Genomic DNA, 14467 nt, shown 5'->3' on the forward strand with positions numbered 1-14467 from the left:
CCCTTCAGGGCACAGGCCAGCCCCACCCCAGGGAACTATCCAGCCCATGTTACTGTTAAGAGAGATGAAAGCATTTGGAAGTGGATAGTAATGTTGGTGGCACAACTTGGTGACCATAATTAACATCACTGAATTGTATGTATAAAATGTCAAATGTTTTGTTCTCTATGTTTTACCACAATAAAAAAAAAAAAAAAAATTGAGCAGGAGCCTGGAGGCAGGGTATGAAAAGGAAAAAGACCTTGGGCAGGGGGAGAGGGGGGATCCTGATAATGTTCAATTTCTTGCTCTGAGCACTGGCAGCAAGGCTGTGTACAGTTGGTGAGAAGTCGGTGGGTTGTGCACGCAAGGTTGTAAGGATGTATGTTGTACTTTAGTAAAAAGCATAATTGAGGAAGGTAATTAATGACCCTGCTTGCATACCTAGGCCTTGTTGAGATGGCATATGTTTTGTTATGTATATTTACACAACAAGAAAAGCAAAAAGGGAGGACATTATAGAAAAAGAAAAAAAAAAAAGAATAAAGTTAAGAAAAAAAAACCTTCAGCCCCAAATGTCCACAGTACTGAGATTGAGAAACCCCCACTATAAACTGTCCCCTGAACTTCAGAGACTTGTTACCTAAGTTCTTAAATGATTTTTCCTTTTCAGGTGTAAAACACCCCATTTCACATGTTTCTGGTGATAATTGTTGTTACAGCCAGAATTCCTTTTGTTTGGTAAGTACATGTGTCATCTTTCTTTCTTTTGTTTTTCTCTGTATCCCAAACAGTTGATTTATGAATAAAGCCAGTAAGCTTTGAGGGCTGCGGCTATTATGGCCTGGGGAAGGTTAATAAAGGTATTTTCTGGGGGGACTCAGAAGGGAGCCCGAGATAAAAGTGGGGCTCTGGCGCTATTTTCAGATCAAATGGCTGACATACCATGAATGCAACCATTATCATTTTTGTAAAATTTAAAAAATATACATAAGTAAAGTAAAATAATTTAGAAATTGCTGAAAATATTGTTTTGAAATAACTACAGGCTCTGTGTTGTTGTAAGGAGCCCTGGTGGCACAGTGGTTAAGTCCTTATCTGCTAACCGAAAGGTCGGAGTTTTGAACCCTCCAGCCGCTCCACAGGAGAAGGATGTGACAGTCTGCTCCCATAAAGATTAACAAAAAACAACACCTGTGAAGATTACAACCTGGGAAACTCTGTGGAGCAGTTCCACTCTATCCCATGAGGTTACTAGGAGTTGGCAGAATCAACCTGATGGCAATAGAGTATGTTGTTGGGTGCTGTCAACTTGATTCTTGACTCACAGCAACCCCAAGTGACAGCAAAGAACTGTCTCATAGGGTTTTCTTGGCTGTAATCTTTACAGGAGCAAATAGCCAGGTCTTTTTTCCACAAAGCTGCCGAGTGGCTTCAAACCACCTACCTTTTATTTTAGTTAACAGCTTCCCCCCAATGGTTATCTTAGGTGGCAAGTGCAATGGCCAAACCCGGAAATTGACCTGGGTACAATGTGTCTGTTGGATGAGGTGCCTGGAAGTTGATTCCGACTCATAGTGACCCTATATGACAGAGTAGAATTTCCGCATAGGGTTTCCTAAGCTGCAATCTTTACAAGAAGGAGCACTGGTGGTGCAACGGTTAAGCGCTGAGTTGCTAACCAAAAGGTCAATGGATCGAACCCACCCAGTGGCTCTGTGGGAGAAAGACCTAGTGATCTGCTACACCTCGGGTAAACATTCCAAAAACCCAGATGTGTTGCCGTCAAGGTGATTCCAACTCATAGTGAACTTCCAGGACAGAGCAGAACTGCCCCGTAGGGTTTCCAAGGCTGTAATCTTTATGGAAGCAGGCTGCCACATCTTTCTCCTGCAGAGCAGCTGGTGGGTTCTAATTGCTGACCCTTCCATTAGCAGCCAAGCGCCTAACCACGGCGCCACCAGGCCTCGTTTGTGTATGTCTAGTTCTATGCAGTTTATCACATGTGAGGATCCCTGTAACCAGCACTACCATTAAGATACAGAACTGCTCCATCACCACAAAGCTCTCCCTCCTGCTAACCTTTGTTGTCACACCCACCCTCTGCCCTTGCTCTGTCCCTGTTGCTGTTGTTAGGTGCCGTTGAGTCGGTTCAGACCGTACGTACAATAGAATGAAACACTGCCTGGTCCTGCACCGTCCTCACTGTCGTTGCTATCTTTGAGCCCATTGTTGCAGCCACTGTGTCAATCTATCTTCTTCGTTTTTGATGACCCTCTACTTTACCAAGCATGATGTCCTTCTCCAGAGACTGATCCCTCCTAAGAACATGTCCAAAGTACGAGAGATGAAGTCTTGCCATCCTCGCTTCCGAGTAGCACTCTGGCTGTATTTCTTCCAAGACAGACTTGTTCGTTCACCTGGTAGTCCATGGTACATTCAATATTTTTCACCACCACTATAATTTAACGGCATCGATTCTTCCTCATCCTTCCTTATTCCAACCTGAGGCTTGAATTTTCTCTTCAGTTCTTTCAGCTTGAAAAACATTGAGAGTATTTTTCATTTTTGATTTTCCAACTCCAGATCTTTGCACGTGTCATTATAGTATTTTTCTTTGTCTTCTTGAGCCTGCCCTTTGAAATCATCTGTTCAGCTCTTGTATTCTCATTAGCTACTCTATGTTCAAGAGCAAATTTCAGAGTCTCTTCTGACATCTGTTTTGGACTTTTCTTTCTTTCCTGTCTTTTTAATGACCTCTTGCTTTCTTCATGCGTGATGTCCTCGATGCCATCCCACAGCTCGTCTGGTCTTCAGTTGTTAGTGTTCAATGCCTCAAATCTATTCTTGAGGTAGTCTCCCAATTCAGGTTGGATATACTCAAGGTTGTATTTTGGCTCTTGAGGACTTGTTTTAATTTTCTTCAGCTTCAACTTGGTTATGAACGATTGGTGGTCTGTTCTGCAGTTGTCCCCTGGCCTTGTTCTGACAGATGATATTGAGCTTTTCCATCGTCTCTTTCCACAGATGTAGTCAATTTGATTCCTCCGTTTCCCATTCTAACCCCTGGCAACCACTCATTTGTTCTCCATTTCTATGGTTTTGTCATTTCAAGAGTGTTACGTAAATGGAATCGTGTATACTTTTAGATTAGTTTTTTCACTCGGCATAATTCTTTGGAGAGTCACCCAGGTTTTTTGTTGTAATGATTGTTTGTTCCCCTTTACTGCATGTTTTATGGAATGGTATTCCCATGGTGTGATGTACCACACTTTGGTTGTTTCCAGTATGGGGCTATTACAGATAAAAGCTTCTTTGAACACTTGTGTGCAGGGTTTTATGTGGACATGAGTTTTCATTTCTCTGGGATAAATGCCCAAAAACATGATTGCTGGTATCTGCCTTCTTAGTTTTAAAGTTTATTGTAGTAAACTGTATGTAACAAAACGTTTTCCGTTTTAAGCTTTCTGAAGTGTACAATCCAGCACCATTAATTACATTCACCGTGTTGCGCATCGTCACTATCCATTTCCAAACGTTTTTCATCACCCTACACACCACATTCTGTTTATCCACTCATCTGTTGATGGACACTGGGTTGTTTCCGCCTTTGGGCTGTTGTGAATAGTGGTGCAGTGAACACTGGTGTACAGGCACCTGCTTGAGCCCCTACATCGATCTTCTCTTAAAGTGAGTGTTTTATCTGTGTTTTTCCAGGATATAGGTGATTCGATTTTTGCATATTTGTACGGAGAGGTAGTATCTCGAGCTAATATATACTACTCAAATACCTATGGATACACATTTCAGAAATTTGCTTTTTACCATCAGGTACGTGAAATTTGGTAAGAAGGTGAAAATCAACACATGTGTACTGTGTGATGGGTGAACGGGGACTTTTCCTTCTTTAAGAGTCTGTGTGGTTTGGAAAAGTCCAGCCAAAAGAGCTGACTGAGGCGTCTAGGAAGCTAGACAAAGACGCAACAGGCTTCAGATCAGGTAAAATCAGAGCAGAGTTTATGGAGTGCTCGTGAGAAGCCGGGCACTGCAGTCAAGGCTGGTAGCCCTAGTGGCACAGTGGTTAAGAACTCAGCTGCCAAGCAAGAGGTCAGCAGTTTGAACCCACCAGCTACTCCTTGGGAGAAAGATGTGGCAGTCTGCTTCCATAAAGATTACAGCCTTGGGAACCCTATGGGGCAATTCTGCTCTGTCCTACAGGGTCACTATGAGTTGGAATCAACTTGAGGGCAGCAGGTTTTTTGGTATCACATTGGATTAGGGCCCACCCTTCTCTGGTATAGCCTCATGTTAACTGATAACGTCCTCAAAGATGCTGTTTCCAAACAAGGTCACGTTCACAGGTAGCAAGGTTAGGACTTTAACGTCTCTTTTTGGGGGATGTGATTTGATCCATGATAATCGTCACCCCTATATTACAGATGAGGGGACTGTAGCGGGTCAAAGAAGTGTCCTGCAAACTTCTTGTCTGCCCAGAACCTCAGAATGTGACCTCATTTGAAAATAGGAACCTTGCCAATGTAATTCGTTAACATGAGGTCATACTGGGTTAAGTTATGCCCTAAATCCAACACCTGCTGCCCTTTTAAGAAAAGTAGAGTACACAGAGACGCACACAGAGGGAAGATGGCCACATGACGATGGAGGCAGGGCCTGGAGTGATGCGTCTGCAGGCCAAGAAATGCCAGGGGTTGCTGGCAGCAACCAGAAGAGGCAAGGACGCTCCTCCCCTGGAGCCTTCGGAGGGAGCATGGCCCTGCCAACACCTTGATTGTTTTAAGCTACCCAGTTTGGAGTATTTGTTACAGTAGCCACCAGACACTAATACAGGGAAGAAAGCCCAGAGAGGTGCAGGGCCTTTGACCAGGCCACGCAGCTTGGCAAGCTGGGTATTGAACAGAGGAAGAGAGAACAGGACCCTTGGGTAGCTAAGGGGATGAGGAAGTTTCCCTTCTGACTCAGAGAATGCCTTCCCCCAACCCCTTGGTAGTTGGAAGGAGGAAAGCAGAAAGAGTCTACCCTGCTCTCAAGTCCTGATCATGTCCCAAGGAGTGAGGGACCTAGGTGAACAACTAGTCATCTAGGTCACACCCCTTCCTCCAAGCTCCCCAAAACAAGGCTGTCCTCCTTCAAGTTTCTTCCCTAGGTACTATATTTCTCTAGAGGGGACATTGATTATTAAAACAAGACTTCCGTTCACTCTACTGGAAATTAAATTTAGAATTAAAAATATGGCTATGATTTTTTTTAAATGTCTCTAATTTACTCGTACACAATATTTTCTGTTTGTTCCATAGGAAGCATTACTCGGTTATTTGGGTGGGATCTTCTTCTTTCACTCTCTGTCACAGATCGGGCTGCTTGTCCTTGATGGAACAAAAGTAAGTTATCTTAAACTGGAAAAAGCACTACTTAAATGACTTTTGCCTAAACTCAGGTTTTTGTTAAAACTCACAACTTAGCTTTTCGTCTCTGAAATCTATCTAGCTTTTTACTTACCTATGCATCTGTTATGGATTGAATTGTGTCCCCCCAAAATAATGTGTTGTAAATCCTAACGTTTGTGTCTGTGGTTATAATCCCATTTGGGAACCAGTTGTCTTTGTTATGTTAATGAGGAAGGATGAGTTTAGGGTGTATTTTGAGCCAATCTCTTTTGAGACATAAAGGAGATCAAGCAAGCAAGCGAGCAGAGCTGAAGAGAAATGCCAGATCATGCGAAGATAGCCCAGGAGCAGAAGCTGAAGAGACAAGGACCTTCCTCCAGAGCCGACTAAGAGAGAGAGCCTTCCCACAGAGACAGTGTTCTGAATTCAGACTTCTGGCTCCTCGTTCTATTGTACATAGGGTCGCTATGAGTCGGAACTGACTTCAATGGCACCCTAATAACAAGCCTCCTAAACTCTGAGAAAATAAATTTGTTTCTTAAAGCCCCCCCATTTGTGATGTTTTTGTTAGAGTAGCACTAGATGACTAAGATACCAGCCACCTATCCATCTATCCATCAATCTATCCTCCTGTCATAAACTCATCCATCCTTCCACCCACCCACCCATCTAACCATACATAATATATCCACCCGCATACTTATCTATCCATTTAATCTACCTACTCACCCATATACCCACTACTCACCCATCCACTCATCTGTACCTACCTACTCATCCATCCATGTGTCCATCCATCCATCCACCCACCCATGTAACCATGTATATACGTATATCCACCCACACACTCATGTACCCATCCACTCATTCATCTATCTACCTGTCTACCCATATACCCACTATATATCCATCTACTCATCTGCCTCCTCCTTACTCATCCATCCATCCATCTCCCTATCCAACCATATATACCTACATCCACCCACATACTCATCTATCCATCCATCCATCCATTCATCTACCTACCTACCCATCTACCCATATACCCCCTACTCATCCATCCACTCATTTGTTTCCTACCTACTCACCCACCCACCCACTTGCTCATCTATCTACCCACCTATTCATCAATCCACCTACCTATCTGTACATCTACCCACCAACCTACCTACCCACCCACCTATCCATCCATCCACGCACAACCCACCTACCCCGCACCCACCTAGCATCCCATCCATCCATCCTTTACTCTTCCCCCCCATCTGTCCATTCAGCCATGCATCCAGCAGTATTTACGTAGTGCCTGCTAGATGCTAAGCACTGTGCTGAGCACTGGGGATAAACTGCAAGTATGGTGCATATATTGCTGATGCGTGTGAGATGATCTGAAATGTCTCAGGTCAAACATTTTTTAACAGTTATGTTAACGTGTATTCAAAAAACTTGTTCGTGAAACCTGTGATTTCACAGATATTGACATCTAGGATAAGGCTAAGTTTAAAAGATGAGTCAACATGAACTGAATTTGAACAAAAATATTAAGTCCATAATAGTATAGACAAAGGAGTTCCTGGGTGGTGCAAATGGTTAAATGCTCGACTACTACCCAAAAGGTTGGTGGTTTGAACCCACCCAGAGATGCCTTAGAAGAAAGGCCTGGCAAAAAGTCACAGCCTTGGAAACCGTATGGCGCAATTCTATTCTGCACACGTGGGGTAACCATGAGTTGGAGTTGACTCCGTGGCGCCTGTTTTGTTTTTTCTCGTGGCGCGTCTTCTGGGAAAGGGGTATCTTGATGAACTTTACCTGCTCATGTAGTGCAGTCAGAAGGACTTGGAGATCTTCCTGAGGTCTCTCATAACACACAGATAGGAGAACACTTTGAAAACCACACGGACGAGTTTAGGTGTGATAGAGCAGCCAACTCCTAGAGAGAGACAATTCCCAACACTCAAGGTGTGAGTGGCTTCAAAAAACAGCTGTTAGGAGAAGAAGATTCTGGGATATGTGTTCAGTTGGTTTGGAGGAACGAGAGAGACTAACCCAGGGAAATCAACTCCTGTGATAATGCAGGCACAACGGGGGCAATGTGGGCCTGGGGAGGGGATTTTTCTCTGGGGTGCGGACGTTCTGGGCACTGCAGGGTGTTGAGCAGCATCCCTGGCCTCCATCCACTCATTGCCAGTAGCACTCCTTCTCCAGTTGTGACAACCACAAACATTTCCAGAGAGTGTCAAGTGTTGCCTGGGGTCAGGGGATGAGACCTATTGGACTAGATAAGGTTTGAACCAAGTGTGAATAATAAAATGTGTTCATTCCCAGGGTCCTATTGCCCTGTAATGACCTCTCAAGGCTCAGTAGTCTTTTCTTGTAGGCCAAGTTTGTGTACTCAGACCACCCACTCAACAGAAGCTTTGGGCTGCCCTTTGAATACAAAGGAACCCTCGAAGTCCTCATCACCCCTGGTCAGAAAGGCATTTTAATCATCTGGTCTGATGACAGCCTGCTGATTTCCCGGAATGCAGGTGAGCCACTTCCCTGGGGAAGGCTGGAAGGGCAAGGCCCCAGGTGGGGCTGCTGCTTAGCACAACATGGTAAATATAATAGCAAACCAAAAATCCAAACCTGTTGCCATCAAGTCAGTTATGACTCATAGCGACCGTATAGGACAGAGTAGAACTGCCCTGGAGGGTTTCCAAGGCTGTAAACCTTCACAAAAGCAGACTGCCACATCTTTCTCCTGCAGAGCCACTGGTGGGTTCAACCGCTGACCTTTAGGTTAGCAGCCAAGCCCTTAACCACTATGCCACCATTACACACTTACATAGGGTTAACACGACAGACTTTTTGTCACATATATTTTACCACAATGACATTTTTTTAAACCAAAAATATCCACTGAAGTCATCTTTAAACCAAACAATACTTTAGCTTCATTAGTAAAGAATCTCTGCCTTGAGCATTGTGCTTTTTCGAAAACTACATGGGATCAAATTGACAACAGCAGCTCGAAAGATTAGATAGGAAACTTACAGTGAGTTACTTTTAATGGGGGTGGGACAATTTGGAAAAGGACGGTGAGAGTGGTCACACAAGTCAAAGAATGTAGCCAGTGTCACTGAATTGTACATGGAGAAACTGTTGAATTGGTGTTTTGTTCTGCTGTGTATATTTTCAACAGCCAAACAAAAAAAAAAAAAACCAAACCCACTGCCGTCGAGTCGATTCCGACTCACAGTGACCCTATAGGACAGAGTAGAACTGCCCCGTAGAGTTTCCAAGAAGCGCCTGGCGGATTCAAACTGCCGACCTTTTGGTTAGCAGCCATAGCACTTAACCACTATGCCACCAGGGTTTCCATTCTCAACAACAGCAACAAAAAATTAAATCACAAAATTAAAAAAGGAAATTATGAACATGTTTTTGGACACTGGAGGAAAGACTATCCTTGTTGTAAAGTGTCAAAGAACTTGACTGCAGTACATTTGAACGTTTAGTGGAAAGTAGAACCTGTTAAGTGATGACTTTGAATATTTAACTGAGATTTCCAAGCAAAATGTGGAAGGCATGACCTGGTTTCTCCTCCCTGCTTAGAGTAAAATGCCAGAGCAAAGAGGTAAATTGATAAATGGATCATTAAGCGAAAAGGAAGCAGAACTTGAAGATGTGGAAAGGTCTCTGCCTCTCCATGTTGTGCAAGTTGAGAAGGCATGACGTGGGGAGGACACTAAGACTGTGGCAGGACAACTGTTTGGTAAGGAGACAAGGCCTGTGACCGATGGATCCAATCAACCATCTCAGCAGAAAGGTTGCCAGCTTGGACTGAAGGGGACTGAGATGGGACAAAAGGAAGGAAGAATACTGGATTTCTGGGATTCTATACAAAGGAAATGGATTGATAAGCTACTCGGCTGCAAACATGGGTTATCCTTCCGGAAAAGGGAGGGATGACCCCCAAGAGAGGTTCAGGGGTCAGGGCTGCCACCCAGGGTAGGGAGCACAGGTAATCACATCAAAGGAATGAAATCAAAGCTTTCTTTCTGTAAAGGGCTCCAAAATGGTTGGGCCAGCACAGAGCCCTCTTCTTCCATTGGGGGAAGAGCCATGTCTACAGACCATGCTTCCCTCTGGGCTGACTGGAGCTGGGAGCTGACCCTGGGACAGAGGAGATTCCAGTTGCTTTTTCAGCCACTCCTGTGTCGAGGGCTCCCTGATAGAGGGCTGTCTTTTATTTCTCTCTCTCTTTTTTAAAAAAAATTATTGTAGTGAAATATATGTAACAAAAGGTTTGTCATTTGTCTTAGTCGTCTAGTGCTGCTATAGCAGAAGTACCACGAGTGAATGGCTTTAACAAACAAGTTTATTCTCTCACAGTTCAGGAGGCTAGCAGTCCAAATTCAGGGTGCCAGCTCCTGGGGAAGGCTTTCTCTGTCTGTCGGCTCTGGGGGAAGGTCCTTGTCATCAGTCTTCCCCTGGTCTAGGAGCTTCTTAGCACAGGCACCCCGGGTCCAAAGGATGTACTCCTCTCCTGGTTCTTCATTCTTGGTGGCAGGAGGTCCCCCTGTTGCTCTGCTCGCTTCTCTCTTTTATGTTTCAAAAGAGATTGGCTGAAGATACAACCTAATCTTGTAGATTGAGTCCTGACTTATTAACATAATTGCACCAAATATGCCTCATTAGCAGGGCAGAGGTAGGATTCACAGCACGTGGGAAAATCACATCAGATGACAAAATGGCGGGCAATAACACAGTGCTGGGAATCATGACCTAGCCAAGTTGACACACATTTTAGAGGGACGCAATTCAATCCATAACACCATCCTAACCCAGTGGCCCTTAAGCAGTGATTCCCTGTTTCTCCCTCCCTCCCAACCCTGGAAGCCAGTAATAAGCTTTGATCTCTATACATTTGCCTATTGTAAATATTTTGTATATGTGGGATCAAATAATACGTGCCCTTTTGTGACTGACGAGCTTCACTCGGCCTGATGTTTTCAAGGTTCATCCATGTTATAGCCCGTATCGGAGCTTGCTTTCTCATTATGGCTAAGTAATACTTCACTGCGTGGATGGACCACGTTTTGTTTATTCATTCATCTGTTGATGGACATTTGAGTGGTTTCCGCCTTTTGTGAACAGTGCTGCGATGGATGTTGTTATACAAGTACCTGTTTGTGTCTCTGCTTTCACTTCTTTTGGGTCTATACCTAGGAGTGGAATTGCTGGGGCATACGGTAATTCTGTGTTTAACCTTTTGAGCATTGTTTCCTTTTAAGGTCTCACCAGAAGCCCATTACCGATATTAAAAGGCGTCCTGTGGTGGTCAAGTCTCCAACAATCAGAAAGCATCTCTCTTATAAACTCAACGGCCATTCTCCAGAGCTTTCTTTTCAAGGAGATTCATAGGATTGCATGTTCTTAAAACTAAATATAAACATTCTTAGAGGCACCTCAGAAGACAGGCCACAGGTCACAGCCTTGAAAATCCTATGGGGCAGTTCTACTCTGTACACGTGGGGTTGTCATGAGTCGGAATTGACTGCACAGCACCTAACAACAACAATGTTTTGCAAAATTGCATCTTAATACTGTGTTTTCTTGGACTCCCTGCTATTTGAAGCCGGAACTCATCAAAAATTGTAGGAAAAAAGGAGCTACTGAAGGGGCGGGTGGAACTCATGGCTTAGAGGGCCCTGAGCTTCTGTTAAGGGCAATGGGAAATTTGGGAACGCTAGTGGTGAAGGTTGCACCGCGTGATGGGTATAATCAACGCCACCGGATTGTACCCTGAACGGTGGTTAGGGGGTAGGGCGCTGACCCGTGTTTCAATAATGGGGCTCCCTCTTCCTAATTTGTGCCCGGGTTCTCCCACTTCAAGGAGTCCTGATGGCTCAGTGGTTAAACACTCGGCTGCTAACTGAAAGATCGGTGGTTCAAACCCACCCAGGGGCTCTGCAGGAGAAAGATACGGCAGTCTGCTTCAGTAAAGATTGTCGTCAGTGTTAGGTGCCGTCGAGTCAGTTCTGACTCCTAGCCACCCTGTGTACAAAAGAACGAAACACTGCCCGGTCCTGCACCATCCTCACAATCGTTGCTATGTTTGAGCCCGTTGTCGCAGCCACTGTGTCAATCCATCTCTTGAGGGTTTTCTTTTATGTGACCCTAGGAGGCAGCTCTACTCTGTCCTATAGGGTCACTATAAGTCAGAATCGACTCAATGGCAATGAGCTTGGTTTGTATGTTTTTTTTTCTCTCACGCTTCTGCCTTGTTATCTTGCAGGTCAGCTGGTCAACACTGTCGTCATGAACTTGAGACGCTACCTCTTTTATTCTTCCATTTCCAAGGCCAACCTCACCATCCACAGCATCGCTGCCAGTGCGTGCCTGGCTTGCGGGTAGCTTTCTAGAAAAACCCTCCCACCTGGCTTCTCGGCTTTTGACCTGCTAGGTCCAACCCAGCCACAAGACCAACAAATGACAAAACAAAAGGCAATGCAGTCACTGCCCGCTCAGGGAGGCGATCCAGGGCACGAACTGTCACGCCCTCTAATGATGAGGTAGAACACCTGTGGGTCCTCAGGATTTCTTTGCTAGTAAATTGTACCATTGCTGTTTTTCTCCTACTGTTTTCCAAGAACTAAAAATGCAATTTGCCAATAGAATATTTTTCCTAACAGTTTACTGGCTTGGAAATTTTGAGGCAAATAGTACAACAAATTATGGGGTCTTTTAACTTAAAAAAAAAAACAGTATTTCTCCTGTTGGCCCATCATTGTATGACAGTCTACTCTTTATGTCCATCTATCTGTTTAAAATTAATGGATAAGAATTTTCTCATTGTCGTAGAGCTGGTTCCAACTCATAGCGACCCTATAGGACAGGGTAGAACTGCCCCGTAAGGTTTCCAAGGCTGTAATCTTTACACAAGCAGACTGCCACATCTTTCTCCCAAGGAGCGGCTGGTGGGTTCAAACCACCTACCTTTCCGTTAGCAGCCTAGCGCTTTAACTACTACGTCACCAAGTCTCCTGATAATAATTTAATTTAACAATTTAATTGCGTAAATTAAAGACATAAAAATTAATTTATAATCATACCAGGGATGCATGGTTCTTTAAACTTTTCTTCTTTGGTATTATGAGTTCGAAGTCCCTCTGAGCAGCTCCCCCAACCCAGGCCCCTCCCAGCTACTTAGAGGTAAGGGCTGTGATGAGTTTTGGGGCGCCTCCCACCAGCTGGCTGAAAGACTTACTTACACACATGTGTTCATAAGGATCTGCTGAAAATGTATAGAGCCATCTGGGTGGGTTACTTTGTTTTTCCTTTCCCTTCCCTTCCCTCTTCTCCCCTCCCCTCTTCTTCCCTCCCTTTTTCTCTTCTTTCTCCTCCCCTCCCTTCCCCCTCCCTCTTCTGCCTCTCTCCTTCCCTCCTTTTTCTCTCCCACCTCTCTCCCTCCTCCCCTCAATCCCTCATTACTTTTCTTTGTTTTATTCTTTTTCCCAGATGAAAATGAGCTGGCAGTTTTAGGTCTGCACAATGGTGTATATTACGGCAGTCTGGCAACCCTGTCAAGTTCTATAATCAAAGTAGGTAACAGTCAAAGTAGAATTCTGACCTGGTTGGTAATGGTCCTGTTCTGAAACTTACCATTCTTCTTCTGAAGTCTGGAGATGGCTGTAGTTATTAAAATAATAACAAGAGCAGATAAAACTTACCGAGCACTTAAAATGTGCCGGGTGGTAGTCTGAGTCCCTTCTGTGTCTACCTTATTTAACGCCCACCACAGTCTTATGACCACTGCCCATCTGATAGTTTGGGGGCTTACATGTTGCTGAGATGCTGGAAGCTATGCCACCAGTATTTCTAATACTAGCAGGGTCACCGATGGTAGACAGGTTTCAGTGGAGCTTCCAGACTAAGACAGACTAGAAAGAAGGTCTGGCAATGGACTTCCAAAAATCAGCCAACGAAAACCCAATGGATCACAATAGAACATCGTCCAGCTCACTTGCTTTGGACACGTCATCAGGCGGGATCAGTCTCTGGAGGAGGGCATTGTGTTTGATGAAGCAGAGGGCCAGGGAGGGCAAGGGAGACCCTCAATGAGATGGATTGGCACAATAGCCATCACGATGGACTTGAACGTGTCAGTGGTCCTGAGGATGATGCTGGACCAGGCAACGTGTCATTCTCTTGTCCATAAGGTCACCATGAGTTGGAGTCAACACAAGCACAGCTGGTCTACCTCTGTCTGTCTGTCTGTATTACTAATGTGTACTCAAGGCCACATAACTAGTTAGTGGCTGAGTGAGAACTGTCTCCCAGGTCTTCTGACTCCTAGTTCAGTGTTCCCCCAACTATACTTTCCAAAAGTTCCCTGGCAGTGGCATGCTGTTGTTGTTGGCTGTTGTCAAGTCAGCCCCGACTTATGGCAAGCCCATGCACGATGGTACAGAATGTTGCCCAGTCCAGTGCCATCCCCAAGATTGGCTGGGGATCAGACTGTTGTGAGCCATAGGGTTTTCATAGGCTGATTTTCGGAAGTCGATTGCCAGGCCTTTCTTCCTAATCCATTTAGGTCTGAAGCTCCACTGTAACTGGTTCAGCATCACAGCAACGTGCAAACCTCCAGTGACAGCGGTGGCTGCCCATGAGGTGCACTGGCCGGGAGAGGATAGGCAAATTGGGTGTGGGACACACGAGAACTGTCTCTTTGAAGCCCTAACCCTGACATTCTAACGTGTGTTTTCTGGGGAGAGGTTCCATAGTTTTCATTAGACTCTCAAAAGAGATCTGGCATCTGCAGACAAATTGTTAGGTGCTGCCGAGTCGACTCTGACTCATGGCGACCCCATGGGACAGAGCAGAGCTGCCCCTCTAGGGTTTCCTAGGCTGTAATCTTTATTGCCAGGTCTTTCTCCCGTGGAGCCAGCAGGTGGATTCAAACCTACAACCCTTCAGTTAGCATCCAAGCCCTGAAATGTTGCACCACCAGGACTCCTTGCAAACAATAAAGCTGTCGAGTCATTAACTCACAGACTATATGTATGCCTCTTTTTCTAAATACCGTCTTTAAATCTAAA

General features: G+C 44.8%; 1 protein-coding gene across 1 annotated transcript in view; it reads left to right on the top strand.

Moving 5' to 3' along the window:
* Positions 1-14467, top strand: part of CATSPERD (cation channel sperm associated auxiliary subunit delta) — a 73582-nt gene that overhangs the window by 5617 nt on the left and 53498 nt on the right. The window contains exons 3-8 of the mRNA XM_064279818.1: positions 653-720; positions 3697-3814; positions 5299-5378; positions 7759-7909; positions 11665-11760; positions 12888-12970. Coding sequence (XP_064135888.1) covers positions 653-720; positions 3697-3814; positions 5299-5378; positions 7759-7909; positions 11665-11760; positions 12888-12970 — 596 coding nt within the window. The remainder of the gene's footprint in view (positions 1-652; positions 721-3696; positions 3815-5298; positions 5379-7758; positions 7910-11664; positions 11761-12887; positions 12971-14467) is intronic.

This window comes from Loxodonta africana, chromosome 3, assembly GCF_030014295.1.
Source record: "Loxodonta africana isolate mLoxAfr1 chromosome 3, mLoxAfr1.hap2, whole genome shotgun sequence".
In the NCBI taxonomy this organism is placed as follows: domain Eukaryota; kingdom Metazoa; phylum Chordata; class Mammalia; order Proboscidea; family Elephantidae; genus Loxodonta; species Loxodonta africana.